We start from the raw sequence: 23,484 nt of genomic DNA, 5'->3' as shown, positions 1-23,484 counted from the left end.
CTATCAATGAATGAGAGAAGCTTATTAAACCCTTTGACCATTATTATGGATTTGCCTATTTCTCCTAGCAGTTCAACCAGAGAAGTCTCATCAGCGGTTATACTGTTTGCTTGGAAATCTACTTCTTCTGTTCGGTGTGGAGCAAAAAGACTCAGGCCTCCACCCTTAAGCTCAGGGCCTCTGAAAATGAGAGTCAAGTCCATTGCCAATGTCAGTCCAGGGTGCTGAACGCCACTATACCAGAAGCACAAAACATCCTGGGAACACATAGAAGAGGCCCCCATCCAACTCAAGGAGTTAAGCAATGTTCACTGTGATGATAATTGAGGAGAAAGACATTCCTTGAAGAAGGAAAGGACTATGCGGGCAACATTTAAATGAAGGGAAGAGGAAGAGGGCAGATACATAATTGGGGGGAAAATAGAGGCTTGTGGAGTCACACTCGCTCAAGGAGAAGATGTTTAAGAAGCAGAGAGATGGGGTCGCCCCTGGCAGTCCAGTGATTAAGGCTGGATACTTCTACTGCAGGGTGCAGGGATCTCATCCCTGGAGTATCAAAGATCCCTCATGCTATCGGTGCAGAAGGAAGAAAGGAGAGCGCGGTTGAGTCACGCAAGAACTGAAAGCTGCCCACTGGATATAGTCATTAGGAAGCCATAGATGGTCTTATGGGGGAGCCAGCTCAGTGACAGGCTACAAGTTAAACTGGTCAGGCCAACTCAGGTTAACCAGTGGTGGTAAAGGTGATTGAGGCTAACAGTATGGGAATTGAGTGTGACAGATCCGGTGTCCGTCCCAGGACTTGCTAAATCTCTATACCTAAATCTCCAACATATAAAATGAGAAGGTATAAAATAAGAACACACAGAATGCAATGCCGGAGACACGGTTAGAACCGTGGGTCGGTAAGATCCCCTGGAAAAGGGCTTGGCAACTCACTCCAGTACTCTTGCCTGGAGAATCCCCTGGATAGAGGAGGCTGGCGGGCTGCAGCCCACAGGGCCGTGAAAAGTCGACACAACTGAAGCGACTGAGCACACAGGACAAAACGAGGCTCGCACCGCGCAGCTTATCAACTTTAGTGGTTGTTGATTAAACGCGATGACGGAGGTACACTCAACGCACGGTGGGCGCATTAGCTCTATTCTGTCAATGAGCAGACTGATGACAGCCCAAGATCTGGCGAGCGGTGGCTACGGCGGCCCAGGACAGAACGATCTAAGAACAGCAACGCTGTAGGCTTGGGGAGGGGTGCAGGCACGCGACGGGGAAGTCACTTCCTTTGCGTAGAACACTCCCATCGCAAAGTGAACCGGAATGAAAGGTCTATCTTCTACTCAGTCCCAGGTACACCTCCCTCCCGCCGCGCAGCAAGCGTTGCCCTGAGGCAGACTCAGAACACCCGCCCATGGATTGCGTCTTCTTTACGCGCTACCCCGACGGAGTTGGAGCTAGCCCTAGGCAACGCTACCTTCCGCCCCTAGCAACGGCTCAACGGCTTTCCTCTTCCTATAGGCCAGCAGTTTTCACTTCTTTTTCTGATTGGTCCGCGTAACTCTATTTTGAGCAATCAGTAGCAGCCACGGGGATCTAACTCACTCCCACCCAATTTGGGGGTGATCTAGGAGGGAACACGTTTTACTTTCCTGCATCCAGTTCTCTCAGAAAGCACATAACTTATCAAACTGTTGTGAGTCCCCTTGGAATGAGTCTCTAAGGCATTCTGTTTATTTCTTTTAGGCCTGTAATGCCCTTCCCTTGCCTACGCAGCCCCTCCGAATGGTACGGCCCGCACGACTCCCCTCCCGCCCTCATCTCCCGCTAGCAGCTTTGAGAGCCCGAGTCCTCGGCTAAGTTAAAGCCACTCAGCGGCGGAGACGCTACCATCTGTGCTTAATAAATGGGGAGACTAATCTTCTCCGGGTGCCCCTCTGCCGCTCAGACCACCTCTCGCCTCTCTCATCTGTTGCGCGAACCGTAGGCGCGAACCACAGACGGGTAATGGCACTGCCGCTCCCGGCGCCACCGGCAGCGTGGGCACGGGAAAGGGGCGCGTGGTACGACCCACGCCCCGCCCCGCCCCGCCGGAAGTGAGGTGTCTCACCCTCCGAGTTCCGGCTCACAGGGGGTGGGGAGTGTTGTTAACCGGAGCCGCCTCCGCAGTCGCGGGCATTGAGCGGGCTCACGGTGCTGGGCTCCTGGTGAGTGGGTCGGGGTCGGGCCCGGGTTGTGGTTGGAGTCGGGACCTGGGCGTTCCCCTCGAGGCCGGGGTTGACGCGCCCCCTCAGCCCCGCCGCCCGCTGTCGGCCTGTCAGCTGGCGGTAGACGGGCGCCCGTGCGGCCGCTCTCCCGGAGGCCCGGCCCCGCCTGCGACGCTCGCAGCTCCTGGCGCTTACAGGTGCGCGGCGGTGGGGGCGACACGGGTCCCTATCCGTCCCGCTCCTGCATCCTGACGGTCGGCCGTTTCTCCAGTGCCCCGAATTGACACTGCCCCGGGGGGTGGGGGGCGCCAGGGTTCCAGGCTGACGTACCCCGCCCCGCTCCCGCGGGGCGCGCGTCAGAGCTGCCCATCCTGACCGAGCTGTCACTGGCGCTGCCCCTGCCCGGCTGCGCCTCCCAGCGCCTTGGCTTCTTCCAGACCAGGCGGCCTGTTCCCGCTTCTGGAGGTTTCTACTTTTGCATCCCACCCCATCAAAGCCACTTTTAGGGGCAAAGGGAGCAGGTCCCTCCTCCGACTTTGCTGCCTTTCCTCATTCTTCCCTAGAGGCGGCGGTCTGGCAGGCAGCGTGGAAAGAGCCCTAGATTTGAAACTGGACTAACCCAGGCTCCAGGCCTTGCGTCAGTGTGATCACTTAACCCCTTTGAGTGTCAGTCTTCTAATTTGTAAGATAGGGGAGCATATGTTATTCTTGACGCGATGATGGTGAGGACGAAGTGAGGTTTTCTTTCCTTTCTCCTGTTCATTAACACTGCGTCTCAGGCACGGTGCTAGGTTTGCACGGTATGGGCGTCAACAATTCTTTCCTTTCCCCTTGCAGGTCCTCAGGCCAGGGCAATGTTCCGAACTGCCGTAATGATGGCGGCCAGCCTGGCGCTGACCGGGGCCGTGGTGGCTCATGCTTACTACCTCAAGCACCAGTTCTACCCCACGGTGGTGTACCTGACGAAGTCTAGCCCCAGCATGGCAGTGAGTTCAAGGCTCAGGGAGGAACTCCCTGGGAGGGAAGGAGGAGTCTGCTTGAGACAGGGGTGGGGCTAAAGGTCAGGTAGGTAGGAGAAAAGTGAAGTAGCTGCCAGACCTAATTAGGAACCAGTTGTGATGGGGATGTGGAGAGGTTCCTGAATGATGAGCCCTGGACAGAACTAGGCAGAAAGTGACCTCAAAACATAGCCTATCTTCACTCCTAGGTCCTGTATATCCAGGCCTTTGTCCTTGTCTTCCTCTTGGGCAAGGTGATGGGCAAGGTGTTTTTCGGACAGCTGAGGGCAGCAGAGATGGAGGTAAGATGTTTATGGCTCTGAAGGTGAGAGGCAGGGAGCTGGGCAAACAGAATGTCTGAGTTCCATGTCCTTCCTTGTTCAACCCTTGTCCTTCCTTGTTCAACCTCCAGCACCTTCTGGAACGTTCCTGGTATGCTGTCACTGAGACTTGTCTGGCCTTCACCGTCTTTCGGGATGACTTCAGCCCCCGCTTTGTTGCTCTCTTTACTCTCCTTCTCTTCCTCAAGTGTTTTCACTGGCTGGCTGAGGACCGTGTGGACTTCGTGAGTTGGGTCAGGGGGTTCTCTGGAGCAGAGTGGCTGGAGGGCAGACTTGTGGAGTGAGGGCTGCGTTGGGAGTGTGGGGTGAGCCCCAGACTTCCTGACAGGCCCCCTCTCTGCTCTGCCTCAGATGGAACGCAGCCCCAATATCTCCTGGCTCTTTCACTGCCGCATTGTCTGTGAGTGAGACCCACGGGAGTGGAGAGGAGGGAGCTGGAGGGAGAAGAGGCACCATGAAGGACTGGAACATGAAAAGTCATTAACCATGGAGCATACCATAGAGCACAGGCTGCCCGCTCCACCCACAGCTGTACAGGAAAGATAATTTAGGAAGTTAATTTGCATCATCTCTGCCCTGTTCCACTCCAAGGCTTCTCAACTGCCTGGCCCCTTATTAGCTCTTTGCCTCCTCACCTGGAGCTTGGGCTGCCCTTAGGCAGAACCAGAGATCCCAGGGGACCGGGTTCAATGGAGTGTGCCCACCTGACTAGATGGCTGGGGCCATGGTGGGCTTGAGGGTGGGAGCTATCTTGGAGCAGGAAGTGGCTGTCAGGCCCTGGGCTGACCCCACCAACCTCCCATCTGGGGGGTCCCCACAGCCCTTATGTTCCTCCTGGGTATCCTGGACTTCCTCTTCGTCAGCCATGCCTATCACAGCATCCTGACCCGAGGGGCCTCTGTGCAGCTGGTGTTTGGCTTTGAGGTAAAACTGGCTTGGGAGGTTGGGAGGACAAGCCTGAGGTGGCACTGCACGTGCCTTGAATCACTTCACAAACCTTTACTGAGCACCTGCTCTGTGGCCAGCCTGTGTGGGCCATCAAGGAGCAGCTGTCAGTCCCAGCCCTGCCCACTACTCACTCCTAGAAGTGAGTAAGGGTAAGTGGGTAAGGCCTAGAAAGGCATGTGTGGAGGAGCCCTGACCTGTTGCTCAGGGAAGGCTTCCTGGAAGTTGATGCCAGAGGAGCTGGCTGTTAATGGACAGAAGGAATTAGCTTGATAGACAGCTGGAGAGGCATGTCCGGCGATGGTGGCTCATGTTTGTTGAGCGCTTTCTGTATGCCGGGCCCTGTGCTGAGCACTTGACCTGCATCTGTTTTAATCAGCAAAGCAACACTGTTACACAGGAGCAGTTAATTCTGTCATTGACAGAATTCTGAATTGACAGAAACTGAAGTTCAGAGTGGTTTAGTGAGTTGCTGAAAGTCACATCAGCTAGTGAGTGGAGAAGCGGGGAGGACCCTGGTGGTGTCCAAGCCGGTGCTTGTACTGTGGGACTCTGCTGTGCACAGGCCTGGGGATAGGAGAGTTTGGCTGGAGCAAGGGGGCTGCATTCTTATGTTCCCTACCCCACCCCACGCCCAGTACGCCATCCTGATGACCATGGTGCTCACCATCTTCATCAAGTATGTGCTACACTCCGTGGACCTTCAGAGCGAGAATCCCTGGGACAACAAGGCTGTGTACATGCTCTACACTGAGCTGTTCACAGGTGAGAGGAGCCTGAACCTTCCCACCCCATACTGGCGTCCCCAGCCCTGCCTGCCAAGTCCTGTGACCTGCCACTCTCTGTCCCCCTGACGCCCAGGCTTCATCAAGGTTCTGCTGTACATGGCTTTCATGACCATCATGATCAAGGTGCACACGTTCCCTCTCTTCGCCATCCGGCCGATGTACCTGGCCATGAGGTGAGCCTAGCCCGGCCCTGCCACACCTTCGACCCCTCCCCCTCTGTCTCCCTCCTCTACTGAAACTGTCCTCTCAGGCAGTTCAAGAAAGCTGTGACTGACGCCATCATGTCTCGCCGAGCTATCCGCAACATGAACACACTGTAAGTGGGCCTGTCCCAGCTGCTCGCCCAAGCTCTGCCCTGGGTGCCCTGCCTCCAGCTCTGGTCTTGACGTGCCCTTGGCCTGTTCTGACCAGGTATCCAGACGCCACCCCAGAGGAACTGCAGGCGATGGACAATGTCTGCATTATCTGCCGAGAAGAGATGGTGACTGGTGCCAAGAGACTACCCTGCAACCACATATTCCATACCAGGTGGGAGAAGCCCAGAGGAGCCTGGGCATCCGGAGTGGCTCTGGGAGGCAGACCCCCAGGGACCTGCCAATCACTGCCTGGTCTTGACCCCCAGCTGCCTGCGCTCCTGGTTCCAGCGGCAGCAGACCTGCCCCACCTGCCGTATGGACGTCCTTCGGGCATCACTGCCGACCCAGTCACCGCCGCCCCCTGAGCCTGCAGATCAGGGGCCACCACCTGCCCCCCATGCCCCACCACTCCTGCCCCAGCCCCCCAACTGTGAGTGGCCCTTTCATCTGGCCGTGCAACACTGTTGGGTACTTGCCCTGGACTGGGAATGGGAAATCCTGAGGTGAAACAGTCCCTGACCTCTAGAGGGGGTCGGGGGGCCACGAGGGCTGGTCACAGGAAGAGACATAGATGATTGCAGTCACAAGTGATCTGTGCTGAGCTCAGAGAGGGCCTGTGGGAGCAGAGGACAGAGGACATCCAGACCCCTGCCTGCGACCTGGATCTCTGTTTGGACCTTTTCTCACCACCAGTCTTCTCTCTGCAGTCCCCCAGGGCCTCCTGCCTCCCTTCCCTCCAGGCATGTTCCCACTGTGGCCCCCCATGGGCCCCTTTCCACCTGTCCCACCTCCCCCCGGCTCAGGAGAGGCTGCGGCCCCTCCGTCCACCAGTGCAGGTGAGCCCTTTGGTACCGCATCGGCCCGGGGATGGGAGGAAGGGAAGCAGGGGCCCGTCAACACTTGACTTCCTGTTCTTGCTCTTCAGCGGCCCTTTCTCGGCCCAGTGGAGCAGCCACAGCCACAGCCGCTGCTGCCGCCTCGGCCCCAGCACCTGGCCCTGCCTCCTCCCCGGAGGCCAGCCCTGCCCCCGGCTTCCCGTTCCCCCCTCCCTGGATGGGCATGCCCCTGCCTCCGCCCTTTGGTAAGTGGGGCCTCGCCAGGGGTGGCTTGGGGAGGGGGCGGTGTCAGGCCCAGGCAGCCAGGCTGAGCTTCTCTCTCTCCCTTCAGCCTTCCCCCCGATGCCTGTGCCTCCCGCAGGCTTTGCCGGCTTGACCCCAGAGGAGCTGCGGGCTCTGGAAGGCCATGAGCGACAGCACCTGGAGGCCCGGCTACAGAGCCTGCGCAACATCCACACGCTGCTGGACGCCGCTATGCTGCAGATCAACCAGTACCTCACCGTGCTCGCCTCCCTGGGGTATGTCTACACCCGGGGCCAGGGCGGGCGGCGGGGGTGTGGGGCTGCCAAGAGAAGGCCCCAGTGGTGGTTCTCAGCCCTTTCCTCCTGCCGCCCTCTGACACCTGTTCATTCAGGCATTCTACCTTTAGGCACACCCAAGGTGTCAGGGTTCTTGGTGTCTTTTTATCCTGCCCCTGCACAAGGCCTGTCTGGATCTACAGAGGAGTGGGGTTTATTAAAGAGCTGACCTGAATCTTGTTCCTTTATACTTTCCTAAAGTCAGATTACTCATAATTCCTGGTACTTCAGTTTTATCATGTACACCCTCTTGACACAGGGTAACACTGACTTGGGAATCACTGCCCTTGATCTGAGACAGCAGATAAAGTACCTTTAGCTAGCCTGGTCCGAGTTCAAGTCCTGATCCTGTCACTCACTCACTTTGTGACTTTCATTACCTTACTTGAATAGAAGTGTTCTAATTGCTATTAGCAGGGAACGTGTACAGAGTGCTTGGCACCCAGCAGTGTTGGTACAGACTTGGAGGGGAGCTTGAGTCTGAGACTCGTGTGCTCTGTGGGTTATTCGGTGGACTGTCTTAGTTGGTCTGGAAGGTGCCTGGCACCTCAGATGGAAACTCGGCAGTGTAACAGTGAACACGGCCTGCAGTCCCTGCCTGTACGTGGTTTACGGTCTGTGGTACAGAATTTCAAGGAGTCACACGTGTTCACTGGCGTCTGCTGGTGACCTCGTCGGTGCTGGACCTCACCCTGCCAGGCTGACCAAGTGCAGAGTCTGTCCAGTCAGGCCAGGATGCCACACCCTCCTCTTGTCCCTTCTCTTCCTAGGCCCCCCCGGCCTGCCACCACAGCTAACCCCACTGAGGAGACTGCCCCTACCGCTGTTGCTGCCACCTCTTCCACCAGCAGCCCCAGCTCTGAGGCCACCACTCCATCCCTGGGAGCCTCCCCACCAGCCCCTGAACCTGAAAAGCCTTCAGGTAGTTGCGGTCAGCCTGCGAGGAGTGGGCCAGGGGACTTGTCTGGGTTCCACCTCTGGACCTCTCTGTCCTTAGCTCCTGAGTCAGCAGGCACAGAGGAGCTGCCTGAGGATGGGGAGCCTGACGCAGCAGAGCTGCGCCGCCGCCGTCTACAAAAGCTGGAGTCCCCTGTTGCCCACTGACAACGCCCCAGTCTTGACCTGCCCCTTCTCGAGCAGCCCTCACTGGGACACATCCTGCCACCAAGTGCCAGCTCCCTCCCTCCCTGCACTGGGGAGTAGTAACCCCCAGCTCTGGGCGGAGGAGGTGGCACCCCAGACCAAGTGGAAAGAGGCTGGAGGCCCCAGCCAACCCCAGCCCTTACAGTCCCCTGGCAGCCATGGGGATTTGGGGTCACTTCAGGCTTCCTCTCCAACCCTTCAGCCCTGTATTCTGCTGGGCCCGTGAAGGCAGAAAGGTGCAGCATGAGACGCCCTCTGACTCCCCAACACCCTTCTGGGAGAATGGGCAGCCCCTCTGAGCCCCCCTTGTGTGTGGAGTCATGCTGCAGTGCCGAACAGTATTAGCTCTGGTTCCCGAGTGTGGACTCAAGGGGCTGGAGGCAGGCCAGGAACTTGCTCCTGGGCCTGCCCACCAAGACTGGTACCTAACCTCTTCCTACCTAAACTCTGCGGAAGCTCTTTGCAGTGGTCTGCTGTGCCCTTTGTGCCCTGTGGCACTTTGATGTCTTACTGGCAGCCACACAACTCAGGGAAAGGAGTATCTTGGGGGGGACGGGCAGACTGCGCTGAGGGGCCCTGCTCTGCCCCTCCCCCCCGGGCCTTTTCTCCCTGTAGTTTGTTTAAGGTGAGACTTCAGTCTCACCCCGCAGGCACCAGGCAGCCTCGCTCTAGGCTGAGAGCTCGGGTGTCTGCTTCTGAACCACTGCAAGCCTCAGAACCTACGGAAAGGCCACTTCTTAACTTGCAGAATTTTTCTTGAGTTTAGAAAGGAGTTACTTCCTTGCTATGTCTTCTGGCTTAAATTTTGAATTGGAATGCCTGACCCCAGGAAAGGGGAGCAGGAGTGCTGAGCTCCTCATCTTTCCAGTTTAGAAAAGGCTCTGGGCCAGGTAGGGCCCACAGGAGCCAAGGCCTTGCCTGCCCCTGTCTTTTTCCCCTTGGTTTTATGTTACAAGAGTTGCTGGAGACAGTTTCAGATGATTATTTAATTTGTAAATATTGTACAAATTTTAATAGCTTAAATTGTATATACAGCTAAATAAAAACTTGCATTAATGACTGGTGGAACTGGTATGATAGGATTGGTGTGCCACGTTCCCTCTTTTTCTAAACTCAGGTTGTAGACTTGAGAGTGGCCTGGAATCTGTGGGCTTATTGATACAAGGCAGTACTGTCCTTGAGCACAGTGTTGAATTATTAAGGTCTTCAGAAAATATGCCCTTTTTACATATGAAGAAACTGAACCCCAGAGAGGGTAAACCCTGCCTGAGGTCAGAGCAAGTAGGGGAGCCATGCTTTGAACCCTGTCTTGAGCCAGCTTGATGCTGAGGTGTGGGGGTGGGGGTGGGGTGGGATCTCAGGTCTCTGGCCTTTAGGACTCCCAAGGTGGGGCAAGTGTGAAGGTTCCTTGGCTGGGGCAGGATAGGACGATAGGGACAAAAGGTCAGTATCTTCTTGCCTCAAGCACCCTGTCCAGGCTTGATAGTAGGTCAGCAACCTGGAAGGGATGGCCGTGGGCTGCGCCAGGAACTCTCAAGGAGCCCTGCAGGCCAGCTAATCACTTAGCTTCCTGGAGCTGGAAACCCAGTCAGGTCCAGCTCTAATACAGAATGAGATGGAGGCCACTTTTTGCCTCTCCACGGGAAAAAGGAATGAGCCCAGGGTCTGACGTGCATGGCACTTGGGAAATGAAGACCTCCAGGATCTGTGTATGAGTCGTCCTGGATTCTCTGTAGCCTCTACCAAGCCAGGTCTGACCTAGAAGGGCTCAGGGATTTTTTTGTAGCAGTGAAGGTCTGTGGGCCAAGGAAGAAATGTGCTCAATGGGTCTGCCCTAGGCTACCCTCCAGTAAACCAGGCTGGGCTATTGCTTTCGACAGAGGGGCAGTTAACAACCTCTAAAGCTTGAGTAGCTGAAGTCAAGGAGCTCCAATGAAGGGAGAGCAGGATCACACCAAAGTGGGGAAGAGGGGCAATTAACACTCGCCTCTAGCTTGGCTGTTTCTGCTGGGTCTCCAATGTTAGACAGCCCTCCCCCAGTGCTGGCACTCATACAGAGTCCCATTTCCTCCTTTATGCATGCAAGGCCTGCTCCAAAGCCCTCAGCCCTGGTCTCTGTACCCCCTCTTTCCTTGTTGCTCCAACAGCCTCCTCCCTCCTCCTGGGATCCCTGGGACTCCAGTCTGAGGGGGACGCTGTCACGGAGGCTGCTCAGCTGGGCATCAGAAGCCCTTCTCCAGGAGCCAGGCTTTGAGCTGCTGATCAAAGTAGCCCTTGATCCGAAGGGTACCAGTCACCTCATTGACCTGGGTGATAGGTGTCTTCCCCAGCAGTGGGCTCAGAAAATCTTCCACATCCTTCTGCAGGGCCTGGGGGAAGATGACGGATCAGACCTGGTCAGGAGACCCTTCTCTCCAGAGGCTTCTGTCCCTTCAGCCCTGAAAGATCACAGTTGGACCCTGACCTTCCCACCCACTTACCCAAATGTCCCCCTCCACCTTCCGGATCACAGTCATCTGACGGTTTCCATGCGTGATGTCCTTGTAGACTGGGATGTTATGCATCCGAGAGCGCCGCACAAAGTAGGGCAGGTTGGGTGGGGGGTCTGTGACAGAGAGGGACAGGGGTAAGTCAAACGTCCTCAGACGTCCTCTCACCTCGCCTTTCTCCTCAGTGTGTACAGGGTCAGTGAGCCCAAAGGCAAAGCCACCTCCAGACTTCAGATCAGGAAACCTGCTCTTTTCCTAAGTTTAGTGCCAGGATCAGCTTGTTCACACTGGTATCTCAAGGCCCAGCACAGGCCCGGCACCAGCAGGTGCTGAAGAAGAAATGAAGTTGGGGCTATGCCTCCCTGGATCTCTGGGTCTCCCTCTGGAGCCAATCGTTGCCCTTCTCCACTGGTTCAGGGAGGCTAAAATCTATCTGGCACAAAGGGATGGTGATTTACAAGAACTGAATACCTAGCACAGGCCGAGCTCTGCACAATGCACTTTATGTGCTGAGCAGATGATCTCTATTTTGCTGAAACTAAGGCTGGGAGAAGCTAAGCAACTAGATCATACCGGCACTGCATGGCCAAACCAAACTTGGACACAGAACTGCCCAACTCCCAAGCTATGTTCTCAATTATGGCCGGGGTGGAAGTTTCTGGATCATCTCTCTATGCTTCACTTTTCCCACAGGCGAAGACCTCACCCCAACAGTGTGAATGGATGGGTCCTACTAAAACAGGTATCCAATCCCTGGCCCTTTGTTGAACCTAAGATGCTAGCTCTGAGTGATCTCAATATAAACCCTCTGAGGAGTCAAGAGCCTGGGCCAGGGCAGACAGACCACTAGGGAGGGGAATGTCTCCCTGCAGCCTTCAAGCCACCCCATCACCCCGCTCACCTCTGGGGGGCTGCCAACCACAAGGAGTGGGATAATGTTCATGCTTTGGGGGCTTTGGGATGCTGGTGGGGGGTAACAGGCGCTCCACAAAACGGTATTCATCCACAGACTCTAGGAAGCTGGGGTAATCAGGAGTCCCCTGGGTCTGGCTCTGAGACAAAAAAAAAAATCTCTCCATCAGCTGGCAGAACTTCAGTCAAGTAGAAAAAGGGAACATTAAAGGCAAAGAGAATAGTATAAATAAAAGGCTGGAGTTTAAATAGTATAAATAAAAGACCGCTCACTGCACTGCTACCCCTTTCCTGGGGTCAGGAGGTAGGAAAGCACCAGACTTGAGTTTGTCAGGCTGCAGGGTACAAGTCTGAGGGTACAGGGTTACCCTCAGGGTACAAGGCTGAGGATATGATGGTTATTGCCACGGACTCAACAGACATGAATCTGAGCAAACTCCAGGAGATCGTGAAGGACAGCAGAGCCTGGTGTCTGGCGTCCATGGGGTCGCAGAGTAGGACACGACTTAGCGACTAAACAAGAAAGGGTACAAGTCAGGAACTCAGAAGGGCCTGCCTCTCAGGATTTTTGTGGGACTCAAATGAGAAGTGTGTGTATACCTCTGGAAAGTGTGTGTATACCTCTGGAAAGAGTAACCCTAGGTCTGACCAATCCAGCATTTTTCAATATTTTAGTTTCCTCTGAAGATTCTAGTGAACTATTCTACCTCTGGGTTAGGGACTTTCAGCAATCCTGATAATTTCCTACCCACACTCATCTGAAGTGACCTTCCCTCACCTGGAACATTTCACGCTCAAATTCATATGGACACAACCAGGCACTAAGTGCTTACAGGTCATGTTTTCACTTAATTCTTTTAATTCGACAAGTTAGGGCTTTCACTACCTCCTATATACATCCAAGATAGATTAAGACATTAGCAAACAATATACCTAAGGTCACATTACAGTCTGTCCTTCCATACTTCTCCCAACAGAAAGCCCGGGCTCCCAGAGTTACAATGAGAATAAAAAGATGAAGCAGCCTATATATCTTGAGTCCTAGGTTCCCAAAAGTGTCGCCAATGATCTGAAGCCAAGCCTCACCCTCTGGACCGGCTTCTTCGGAAAAAAAAAAAAAAAAAAAAAGGCGGCAGCCAAAAACAGAAAAAACTAGGCAGCGAGAGTCGGATGTGCTGATTAACTCAAGTGGTCCTGTTAATCTAATTAACTCAGGTTGTCCTCCAATCATATTTCAAGCCCCACATTCGGAAACGCGCTCCAGGCCCTGCAACCTTCTCTATCAATCTTGTATCTGAGCTCCAGAAAAGTGCCCCCTGGGGAGGGACGCAGCTTTTAGACTACAAGGCATACAGTGAGCCTCACACCTAGCCCTCTGCCCCCAGCTCCAGGATCAGCTTTCTCACCAGTCGCCGTAATCCGCAGCCCGGCGGGACACCGGTTCTCCAGCCCCTCAACACAAACCGAAACACAGTCGCCGCCATCTTGAGCTGTCGCCTAACTAGCTTTCTGCGCGCGCAACCAGCCTGGTCCCGCCCCTCCCTGTTAGCCCCGCCCAGGACCGTGAAGACGCCTGCGCAATCATAAAGAGGCGGAGCCAGAACGGCCTCGGGCGGTACAAATATCAGAGGCATTGGCGGTCGCTCTTCAGTGACGTGACACGCAGCAGGCGGAGAGGACGTGCGAGCCCTCGCTCCTTCCTCTTTCTCGACTCCATCTTCGCGGTAGCGGCAGCGTTGTCCGCGATCTAGGTAAGAGTTGGGCTACGGGTGGATCGGAAGGGCTTAATAGCAGATTGGCCTCGAGGTTAGAAGACGCGGGAAAAACAGGGAACGAGGGACTGTTCTTGGGGCTGATCCCCGTCGGTCCTCCCTGGCAGTTCGGGCCTTACCCACGTGAGACCCCGAGACCACCTACTTCCCGGCGCAGTCGTCTCCAGCCGCCCACCCATTTACCGATCCTCCTCTCTCCCAGAGTATTTCTTTTCTTAGGAACCACTCCTCCCTATCTTTTTTTCAGTCGCCAACATGCAGCTCTTTGTCCGCGCCCAGGAGCTACACACTCTCGAGGTGACCGGCCAGGAGACGGTCGCCCAGATCAAGGTAAGACTCCCTGGTGTCCTCTGGGGTTGTGTGTGTTCTTCATCCTCGCTCCTTGCGGGAACGCTCAACCTTGTTCTCCATAGGCTCATGTAGCTTCGTTGGAGGGCATCGCTCCAGAAGATCAAGTCCTGCTCCTGGCTGGCACGCCCCTAGAGGATGAGGCTACTCTGGGCCAGTGTGGCGTGGAGGCTCTGAGCACTCTGGAAGTAGCCGGCCGCATGCTTGGAGGTGAGTTGGGGAGGACTGTCTTTTGAACCGCTTGTAAGCTTATGGGTGTAGAGTGTGTTATCAATCCAGCGTGGTTCTTCCTGTTTACCTCCCTCAGAAGGAACTTTTGAGCGGTGCATGAGAGCCAGAGTATAGTTCTGTTTCAGTCACTTACCAGATAGACCCTTGTCTGTGTCCTAGTTTCCTCGCTAAAACTGGGAGGTCAGACCAGATCACCAAAGTGCTCTTTGTCCTTCAGTCGCTAAGGGTGTCCCACTTTTTGCGACCCCATGAACTGCAGCACACTTAGGCTTCCCCGTCCTTCACTATCTCCCGAAGCATCCTTAGGTCTTGTTTAAAGTCAGGAGCTAGAAAATTCTGAAGTGACACGCCAGAATGTACCAGACTAGACATTCCTGGTCAGAGTTCAAATCTCTATGACTTTGTTTTCATTTCCTCTTGGGCCCCTCTTGAGTTGAGGGAGAAAAGATTTTGTTGGGTGGTGCCTTGTTCTAACTGCTTGCTGTCCTCCTTTCCCACTACAGGTAAAGTCCATGGTTCCCTGGCCCGTGCTGGGAAAGTGAGAGGTCAGACTCCCAAGGTAAGTGAGTATTAGTGGTGATGTTTGGATTTTGTTTTTTCTGGCACAGCTGAGCCAAAACCCTGGGCTTTTGCCCTATTTGGTTTCTCTGTACTTGGCAATGAGCCAGAGGGAAGGCCTAGAAGAGGCAACCTAGGTCTGATCATCCCTCCCTTTTCCCAGGTGGCCAAGCAAGAGAAGAAGAAGAAGAAGACGGGCAGGGCCAAGAGGCGTATGCAGTACAACCGGCGCTTTGTCAATGTTGTGCCCACCTTTGGCAAGAAGAAGGGCCCTAATGCTAACTCCTAAGTCCTCTGCAGTCTTGGCTTTCTCTAATAAAGCCACTTAACCCAATCATACCATTGTTTCATTTTCATTTCAAGGGCCTGAGGGAACAATGTGGTTTCTAGGGGTATGAACAGGCCTCGCTTTGCTTTCTTAGCATTGTGAACTCAGTGACTGGACGAGAGTGGAAGAATGGTAAACATGTTTTTAAAAAACTTCCTGTGAAAATTGGTAACCACAGATGCCAGCCCTTAGGGGAATATCAGTCTAGTGTTTCTCTGAACTTGGAACTGGTGTGGCCTTACTGGAGTCCAGGTCAGGAATCTGGTCTACTCTAGCTTTAGAAAGTGTTGCCTGATCACATTGGCACTACAGTGATCGATTGTTGTGATTTCCTGACTGGCCTTGCTAACCTAATCATAGACCTCACAGGTGAGGTTGCGTGGTTGATGGGTTCAGTGTTCCCAGAAATGGAGTTATCTGGAGCTGATTAAAGTTTTCTAGAAACACATGCATACACATTCATTCATTCTGCTAAGGTTTTTGAATCTCCTGGTTCTTGGGATACAGCATACTATGGGGTAAAGACCTTGGGCTCTAGACTTCGACTGTCTTGAGTCTGGATCATTGTTCCATTTATTCACTGGCTGGCTGGCTTTTTTTCTTTCTTTTCTTTTCTTTTTTTTATTTTACTGTGTTGAGCTTAAGGGATTCTGGTTTCCCAACCAGGCAACCAGGGCTCGAATCCAGGCCTGGCAGTGAAAGCACTGAGTCCTAACCACTGGACAGCCAGAGAAGTCCACTGCCGCCATCTCCCAGATCTTCATAGCTGCATGGGGAACTTTGGTTGCACCATCAGGGATCTAGTTCCCTGACCAAGGGATTGAACCTGAGCCCCCTGCACTGGGAGTGTTGTCTTAACCACTGGTCCACTAGGGAAGTCCTTGCTATCTTCTCTTGAAAGTTGTTTTTGAGGATTAAAGGATATAAAGTATTTAGATCAGCTCCTGCCATCTAGAAAAGTGCACAAATGTATTGGCTATTTTTGTCTTTTATAGTGAACTTTCTAGAAAGACACTGGCCCCATCTCTTTTAGGAGTTTAGTTTCTTGTGAGGAAAGCATAGTTACAAGTGTTGTTGCCTTAGAAAGTAAGCAGGGTGCTGTAATGAAAGAGGGAGTGAGTGGTGGACAGATAACTACCCTAGGAAGGTCTCGGAGGATGGGATATGTGAGACCTTAAAGAAGAAATGATTAAGTGGTGAGATGGTGAATCTCAGCCAGAAGAACTCTGCAGCGGTGTGTAGCAGATCCTGCAGGGTCTTATCAGATGCGGAGAGAAGTTTGGTGTCAGTCCAAGTGCAGGTCAGGGTTTTTAAGTAAGGGCCTGCTGGGATATGACTTGTGATCTACTTTCTCTGGCCGACTTTTCTGGAGGGCTGGCAAAAGGAAACCAGTTAGGCTGGTGTTATCTAACTGAAGAACATGACAGCCAGGGACACTGTGGGGGGTGTGTGCACTGTTGTCAGTCATGTCCGGCTGTTTGCGACCCCATGGACTGTAGCCTGCCAGACTCTTCTGTCCATAAGAGTTTTCCAGGCAAGAATACTGGAGTGGGTTGCCATTTCCTCCTTCAGGGGATCTTCCTGACCCAGGGGTTGAAGACCCCTGTCTCTTGCGTCTCCTGCATTGGCAGGCGGATTCTTTACCACTAGCGACACCTGGGAAGGGAGGATGCAAAAATGAGCAGACTCTTCAAATTCATCCAGATCTTGGTAGGGAAATAGATGATCCATATTGAAATAAAGACAAGGTGTTTTAAAGGTAGAACTAACTAGTTGTGGGACTGGATATGAGTAAGGTGAGGCACCAAAGAACCAGAGCTTTCAGGGATGCCATAAATCGAGGCGTCACAGCTTTTGGCACAGTTGATGAGTCACCCCCAGTCTACCACAAACTCAGCTCCATTAGGACGGGTACCCAATCTCATTTTACTCTTCGGTGTATTTTCTTTGGAAGTCAGGGAGGAGCTCAAATATTTGTTAATGTTGCTTCCTCCAGAGGGGAACTGCCCCCAACACACCCTGTCTAGGCTAAGTACCCCTCCTTGGTCTTCCTTTTACTCTCCTTCCATTCTTCCCTAGTAGAATGGCTGCCCCTCCAACGCAGGGACGCCTCATCTCACATCGACTTGGCACAGTTAGTGGCCCAGAGTAGGTCAGTTCAGTTCAGTTCAGTCGCTCAGTCGTGTCCGACTCTGCGACCGCATAGACAGCAGCACGCCAGGCTTCCCTGTCCTTACCAACCTTAGTCCAGATTGGGTTTTGCCAAAACGCTTTATGATGATAAAAGCAACCACTAGGGGGCGGGCTGGTACCGACCGAGCTCCTGGCAGACGCACTTTTCCTACGCTCCCACCGCGCAGGGCGGGGCTACCTCACCCACGGCTCCTAGGCTGTTTGTCGAGTCAAGTGGGGGGCGTGGCTTGACCTCCGAATGAGGCCGGAAACTGCCGGGAAGAGCTTTAACGTAGCGCTCCGTCCTCAAAAAGGCGGAAGTAACCGAGAAGCGCCGGAAACTTCCGATTTGCGGCGAGTGTGCGTTAGTTGGCGGTGTGCTGCGCCAGTTACCATGGAGCCGGCAGGGCCTTGTGGTTTCTGCCCCACTGGGGAGGCCCAGCCGGCTCGCTACACCTGCCCTCGCTGTAACGTGCCCTACTGCTCGCTGCGCTGCTACCGGGCGCATGGCACCTGCGCTGAAGAGTTCTACCGTGACCAGGTACTGGGAGAACTGCGCGGCCGCAGCGCCTCGCCCAGCCGCCTGGCCACCGCCCTGCGCCGGCTGCGTCAGCAACGTGAGACCGAGGATGAGCCCGGGGACGCAGGCCTCAGGCCTGGCCCGGCGCCCGGCGGCCTCTCAGGACTCTGGGAGCGGCTGTCCCCGGCCGAGAAGGTGGCCTTCGAGCGGCTCCTGAGCCGAGGTGAGGCCGGGCGGCTGCTGCCCCCCTGGCGGCCATGGTGGTGGGGTCGCGGTGCCGCACCGCGGCTTCTGGAGGAGCTGGGTGATGCCCCAAGCGGTGATGCCGAGGAACTGGAGCTCTCCCCCGCGAGGATGCCGCCGGAGCCCGTGAGGAATGAGCCCGCGGCTGTCGAGCCGGTTCTTGGAGACCTCCCCGGGGCTTGCCCTCCCGCTGTGCCCACCCGGATCCCCGCGCTGGCCAGCCTGAGCAGGGACCGGACGTCGCCGCTCGTGCGCTTCCAGCTGCCCAACGTGCTGTTTGCCTACGCACACACTCTGGCCTTGTATCACGGCGGCGACGAGGCGCTGCTCTCGGACTTCTGTGCCACACTGCTCGGCGTTTCCGGAGCCCTGGGCGCCCAGCAGGTCTTCGCCTCTGCCGAGGAAGCCCTGCAGGCCGCAGCCCATGTGCTGGAAGCAGGCGAGCATCCCCCCGGACCTCTGGGCACACGGGGTGCCATGCGCGAAGCCGCCCGCATCCTGCTGGGTGAGGGCCCGGCCAGCCCGAAAAGCTACACGCTGGCAGCACTGGGGGACCTGGCGCAGACCCTGGGCCGAGCCCGAAAACAAGCTGTGGCCCCCGAAGAACGAGATCGCCTCTACCGAGCCCGAAAGAAATGCCAGTTCCTTCTGTCTTGGACCAACGAAAATGAGGACGCCCTCACACCCCTGGCTCTAGAATGTGCCACGGCCTACCGAGCCCACACTGTGGCGGCCGAGGAGGTGGCAGCCCTCACGGGGGAGCTGGAGCAGCTTTGGGGAGGCCCCCTGCCACCTGCCCGGAGGACTCTCATTGAGGAGCTCCCTGGATGAACCCTTTGTCGTTAATAAAGCTGTGACTGCTCTGCCCTGTCACCAGTGCCCATTTCTGAGTGGTGGCTCTTGTGCCCCGTCCCCCAGACTCTTGGGCCCACAAACAACCTGTCAGCTTCTCCTTGATTGGGGCTGACCCAGCCAGTCTTTAAACAGCCTGGCCCCAGAAAGGAACAGAAGCAGCACCAAGGATTCCAGCTGTTTATCTAAGGAGGAAGAGCAGCCCCTTCCCCCCACCCCATTTTGGAGCACTGGCTTCATTTCCCCCTTGCTCCAGCCACCTATCCGGCTGTTCATCCCAGTGTTTTGGAGCTCAGGGCAGGCTAGGGTACAGGCCCTTGTGTCCCGGGTGCATGCAGGCTCCTGGTGCCGAGTGTGCTGGCAGCTGGGCGGGCACGTGCCCCCACCTGGGGTGTCTGGAGCTACTTCAGTAGATGTAGGGCACGATTCGGTAGGGCACACGCCGGCAGTATTCTTGCCAGGCCAGGCCGTACTTCTGCAGACACTGCCGCTCATCCCGGTCCTCACGGTGCACCAGCAGCGCAGTGAAGTAGAGGAGATAGAAGTAGGGCAACAGGTGGAACACCCCTGTGGGGAAAGGGGTTTTTCTGACCGCTCAACCAGCCCACCAGTTCACAAACGTTTCCGCCGCTAGTGGCTCACGGCGGGGCATCGGCTCAATACTGAAAGGGCCAAAGTCTGCAGGGAGAGCTGGCATGCTAGGCTGTCCCAGAGGTCTGCCCTAGCCACAGCCTGAATGCATCCCCAGCTCCCTGATTACTCCCTCCCCTGGGGTGCAGCCCTGTTCTTCATTCTGCACCCAGACTGGGCATCCTCTATCTTGGCCCGACACACACACACACTTGCGGCTCCTCTCAAATCACTCACCGCACGGCAAGGACCAGGCCAGAGCCATAATGAGGTCTCCAAGGTAGTTGGGATGGCGGACCATACCCCACCACCCGGACACCAGCAGCCGTCGCCCTGTGGCTGTAGAGATGGTCTCAAGGTCTGGAGAAAGACACATAGTGGGATGGGGGAAGCCTTGGAAGTCCAGCCGCCCCATCTCACTCATAGCACCCCAGAAACCCAGCTCACCAGCCACTCTGGGATCAGAAGGATTCTTTCGGAAGGTGTTTTTCTGAGAATTGGCTCCACGGAAGATGTAGTAACCAACAGCTGGAGGGAAAGCATGAGCCGGCAGTTAGGGGCCTTCCATCTGACCCTGACCAACTACCGACAGCCTAGACTCTGTCTCCCAGGAGACCGAGGACCCAGCCCTTAGCTTTAAAGAAGCATGTGAGGCTTAGCACCTACTCAGGGGTGCTCAATAAATGACGAGGGGAAGGGGAATGCTGCTCCTTCCCAACTGACCATTGATGAGGCAGATGAATGAGGCCATGGGCCACCCCAGAGGCTGTGGGTGATACAGCAGGAACTGGGCCTGCAGGCTGTAGGTGAAAGGTACCCAGGCAAGGTCCCCAAAGGCCAGCATGAAGCCAAACCCATCATGGATGATGTCCATGGTGGTCAGGACTGCCTCCTGCAGGGACAGGACCCAGACACACTGGCTCAGTCCCCGAAAAGTCCTCAGGCACTCTCCCCTGCCTCCCCAGCCCCGTCCTGCCTCACCTCGTACCAAAGGGCATCACCCACATACAGGAGCTGGAAGCCATTGACCAGCCACATGGCCAGTGAGGGACTCCCCCGAAGTTCTGCTTCCTGCATCAGCAAGGCCAGGTTGATGAGGACCTGGGGGTTAGGCGGAGGGTGAGACAGGGTAGTCCATCCCCAGTTCATTTCTACAAAGGTGACAGCGCCTGGAAAGGCAGCAACCAGCCTGTCCCCTTGTCTCAGCTCTCCTTCACTAACTCTCCAGGCCTGTGTTGAGTGGCTCCAGCCGTGTCCCCAGGGGCAGAGAGACTGCATCTGTCCACCTCCTGACCTGTTTTTTCTTGCTTTGTCCTGCAGTGTTCCCTTTGGGAGAGTAGCATAGGGAGCAACTGGACACTTCAGGCTTGAGAGTTAGATCAGACCTGGTTTTGAATCTCAGCTTTGCCACCTGGGCAAGCTGCTCACCCTCTCTAAAGCCTCCTTTCCTATCTCCATGTAGAAAATGGAGATAATCATGCACGTAATGTGTACAGGGCTCAGCACAGTGTGTTTGGCCATAGTAAGTGCTCGATAACGACTAGCTGGCATTGAGTCTGGACTGAGCACCCCATTCTGTAGCACTGGGCTTGGTGTGGTCAGTCAGGCTACCAGTTCTAATCCTCACCATCATCTTGGGAGGAAGCTCCCACTTTACTCCATTTCACACATGAGGAAATAGCCTCGAAGGCCACGATCCAGGCCGCGGATGGGCACTTAGCATTCCTCCTGCCTCTGGATGAAGCAGTTTCCAGGGTGACAGGGACCTTGCCCAAGAGACCCTTCAGGAAATCGTGACCACAGACCAGTATGGGTATTTATAAACAAAAACACAGTTGGCCTGTTGTCGAGGCCACCAACAATGGATAGGTTGCTAAGTCCATTGATGAGTTTGAAGTTCTGCACCGTTCTGACCTCTAGCAGCACAGAATCATCTCTTTGAAATAGATTTTGCACTTGACAGCTTTATTTAAAATTGTTTCTCCTAATTCCCTCCATGTCTTTTCCTCATAGCATCCCCTCACATGTGACATATTTTATTCCTATTAGAATGTAGGCTTCATGAAGACAGACATTTTTTTTTTTCTTCCCTGTAACTATGTTTTTCTTTTGTCTCCCAGTACCTGGAGCAGTGCTTAGAGCACATGATGGACTCAACAAATATTTGTGGAATGATTAATGACATGTCAGCACAATTCTGGCCCAGCCCTGCCCTGCTCACCCATCCCACCCCTCCCCCTGGTTGGAGGCCCACTTAGCCATGCCCAGCATACCCAGCCGATGAGGCCAGGTCGCAGTTCGCAGAAATATTTGAAGTCAAAGGAACAGATGCGTGGGTTGAGCTCCCGTCCCAGGAAAAAGTCGTAAATGAGATTGCCTGGAGAATAATGGAGGGTGAAGGTGCAAGCCAGTACCCCCATCTGCCTCTATCCTTACCCAACTGGGACTCCTCTCACCTGAGTTCCCCCCAGGTGCCAGGGCCGAGGCAGGGGCTACCAGAGCCTTCAGATACAAAAGGAGGCTGAAGATGAAGGCGGTGAGGGTGGCTGCAAATGCCAAGGGCAAGAGCATTTCCGGGAGTGCGCTCAGGGGCAGCCCGGCTGACACCCCCAGGCCCACCAAGAGGGCTGTCAGCATCAGGGCCTGGAAGCCTGAACAACAGCACATGGTGAGTCTTGGGATTGAGACCCTCCACCTCCCCCAAGCCCAACCCCTAAACACACACACACACACCCCTAAGTGTCCTGGGATTAAGACCCTCCCCTAAGTGTCCTGGGATTGAGACCCTCCACCTCCCCCACGCCCCACCCCTAAACACACACACACACACACACACCCCTAAACACACACAATCAGGGTCTGGAAGCCTGAACAGCAGCACAAGGTGAGTCCCGGGATTGAGATCCTCCACCTCCCCCACGCCCCCCCCCCCCCACACACACACACCCTAAAGGGAGGTCGCAGACCTAGCCAGTAATCTGACACTTTGGCTCTTGGAAGGGTCACCCCAGCCACTTCTCTGAGTAGCAGCAAGTGCTAGGAATGGAGGAAGGAGGGGTGTGGAGAGGACCAGTGAAACCCCCTGTATCTGTCCTGGGCGTAAAAGAGGCGTAAAATCAGAGTTTGGGGTCGTGGGCGCATCTCCATGACCTTCCCATTGGGCCTGGGGCTCCTCCCCCAACCCGCAGCTCCACGCAAGGACCCAGCCCCCAGGCACCGTTAATGGGGTAGCGCAGTCGACTCTTGTCCTTCAGTTCCTGCCCTTCAGTCACCTGCGGGCACAAAGCGGTTCTGATAAGGGTTGAGGGGGGGGCCTTCTTTCTGGCGGAGCCCCCACCCTCCGCCGCCTCCCCCACGCGTTCGCGAGCAGAGGCCACACCTTGCGTGCCGGCAAGAGGTAGAGCGCCGCCTGCAGGCCGAGCCAGGTGAGACAGAGCAGCAGCGCCCACGGGCTCCACAGCTCCTCCAGTCCCGGCAGGTAGGGGGGTGGGCCCAGGAGGCGCGCCGGGCCCGAGCGGGCCACCAGTAGCAGGTGGAACATAGTGACCGGGAGCAGCAGCATCAGCGCCGCGGCGCCTGGGGAAGGGGGCGATCGCGTCCGGGGGTCCGCTCTCCCTGACCCCCACAGGCACCCTGTCGTATCCAGGGCCCCCTCGGCATTCCCACTGCCATCTTCCATATCCAGTTCTCAGGCCTTGGTCCCCGTTCTCTGACTTCTATCCTGCTCCCCTCGAGGACTCCGCTCATGTTTCCCCCAGTCGGCCCAGTCCACTGCACAAATCCCCAGCTCTGCAACCCCTTCTCCAGACACTCCCCTGCAAACCCCTAGATCCCACTGCCTCCCGATACCCCTCAAAGTCTTTCACCCTCAGATCCCTGTTCACAGCTCAACCCTCTAAGTCTCAGGCTCTAAGTACCCCCTCTTTGTGCCCCATTACCCAAGGGTCCTCCGAATTCCAGCGGGGCCCGAGAACCCTGAGGAGAGGCCATGGTCTCCGCTGCGCTGGGGGTTGGAACCTCTCAAACGTCTGTCAAGGAAACAGCCCACCCCATCCCCCAGGAGACCGGCTAGCTGCCGAGGAGGACCGAGCCCAGCTGGGCTTGCACCTGTCTGGGCAGCAGACAGCGACCGCTTTTGTCCCGAGGTCTTTAAATGGACCCGCCCCCGGCCCATCCTGGGCCCAGCGGGTCAGCCAATCGGCTCTCGGGGGCGAGACCAACGCGAGCACCTCCAAAGCCGCCT

At 55.6% G+C, this 23,484-nt stretch overlaps 5 protein-coding genes across 8 annotated transcripts; 3 read left to right on the top strand and 2 right to left on the bottom strand.

Moving 5' to 3' along the window:
- The first annotated feature begins 1,841 nt into the window (after positions 1-1,841).
- Positions 1,842-9,245, top strand: SYVN1 (synoviolin 1). 3 transcript variants are annotated; one of them, XM_020916347.2, is made up of 16 exons: positions 1,842-1,998; positions 3,039-3,187; positions 3,409-3,501; positions 3,612-3,764; positions 3,892-3,940; positions 4,361-4,464; positions 5,124-5,250; positions 5,347-5,446; positions 5,524-5,589; positions 5,685-5,801; positions 5,896-6,059; positions 6,337-6,465; positions 6,555-6,710; positions 6,797-6,983; positions 7,814-7,965; positions 8,041-9,245. In XM_020916347.2, exons 2-16 carry the CDS (start codon positions 3,056-3,058, stop codon positions 8,145-8,147), a joined length of 1,836 nt encoding a protein of 611 aa, XP_020772006.1. In that variant the 5' UTR covers positions 1,842-1,998; positions 3,039-3,055; the 3' UTR covers positions 8,148-9,245. The 3 variants fall into 3 exon arrangements, with proteins under 3 accessions (XP_020772006.1, XP_020772005.1, XP_070313724.1); XM_020916346.2 differs by lacking the exon at positions 1,842-1,998 and adding an exon at positions 2,096-2,201; XM_070457623.1 differs by lacking the exon at positions 1,842-1,998 and adding an exon at positions 2,302-2,398.
- Positions 9,158-13,103, bottom strand: MRPL49 (mitochondrial ribosomal protein L49). Its single transcript, XM_020916349.2, has 4 exons — positions 12,994-13,103; positions 11,577-11,727; positions 10,667-10,791; positions 9,158-10,555 (listed from the first exon to the last, which is right to left on the bottom strand). The coding sequence occupies exons 1-4, from the start codon at positions 13,069-13,071 to the stop codon at positions 10,409-10,411; spliced, it is 501 nt and encodes a 166-aa protein (XP_020772008.2). The 5' UTR covers positions 13,072-13,103; the 3' UTR covers positions 9,158-10,408.
- Positions 13,104-13,228: 125 nt separating this feature from the next.
- FAU (FAU ubiquitin like and ribosomal protein S30 fusion) lies at positions 13,229-14,830 on the top strand. The gene is made up of 5 exons (XM_020916350.2): positions 13,229-13,338; positions 13,607-13,689; positions 13,773-13,917; positions 14,442-14,497; positions 14,660-14,830. Exons 2-5 carry the CDS (start codon positions 13,615-13,617, stop codon positions 14,783-14,785), a joined length of 402 nt encoding a protein of 133 aa, XP_020772009.1. The 5' UTR covers positions 13,229-13,338; positions 13,607-13,614; the 3' UTR covers positions 14,786-14,830.
- A 2,364-nt stretch (positions 14,831-17,194) lies between these two features.
- On the top strand, positions 17,195-18,632 carry ZNHIT2 (zinc finger HIT-type containing 2). The gene has a single exon (XM_020916340.2). The coding sequence runs from the start codon at positions 17,256-17,258 to the stop codon at positions 18,588-18,590; it is 1,335 nt and encodes a 444-aa protein (XP_020771999.2). The 5' UTR covers positions 17,195-17,255; the 3' UTR covers positions 18,591-18,632.
- A 54-nt stretch (positions 18,633-18,686) lies between these two features.
- On the bottom strand, positions 18,687-23,465 carry TM7SF2 (transmembrane 7 superfamily member 2). 2 transcript variants are annotated; one of them, XM_020916339.2, is made up of 10 exons: positions 23,180-23,465; positions 22,621-22,817; positions 22,459-22,513; positions 21,698-21,892; positions 21,515-21,618; positions 20,223-20,342; positions 19,965-20,133; positions 19,689-19,769; positions 19,479-19,601; positions 18,895-19,178 (listed from the first exon to the last, which is right to left on the bottom strand). In XM_020916339.2, the coding sequence occupies exons 1-10, from the start codon at positions 23,229-23,231 to the stop codon at positions 19,018-19,020; spliced, it is 1,257 nt and encodes a 418-aa protein (XP_020771998.1). In that variant the 5' UTR covers positions 23,232-23,465; the 3' UTR covers positions 18,895-19,017. The 2 variants fall into 2 exon arrangements, with proteins under 2 accessions (XP_020771997.2, XP_020771998.1); XM_020916338.2 differs by lacking the exon at positions 19,965-20,133 and having other exon boundaries at positions 18,687-19,178.
- Between the last annotated feature and the right edge of the window lie 19 nt (positions 23,466-23,484).

This window comes from Odocoileus virginianus, chromosome 28 (genome assembly GCF_023699985.2).
Source record: "Odocoileus virginianus isolate 20LAN1187 ecotype Illinois chromosome 28, Ovbor_1.2, whole genome shotgun sequence".
NCBI lineage: Eukaryota > Metazoa > Chordata > Mammalia > Artiodactyla > Cervidae > Odocoileus > Odocoileus virginianus.
Note: the sequence above shows the minus strand (reverse complement) of the source record. Positions and strands in the feature narration are given on the sequence as shown.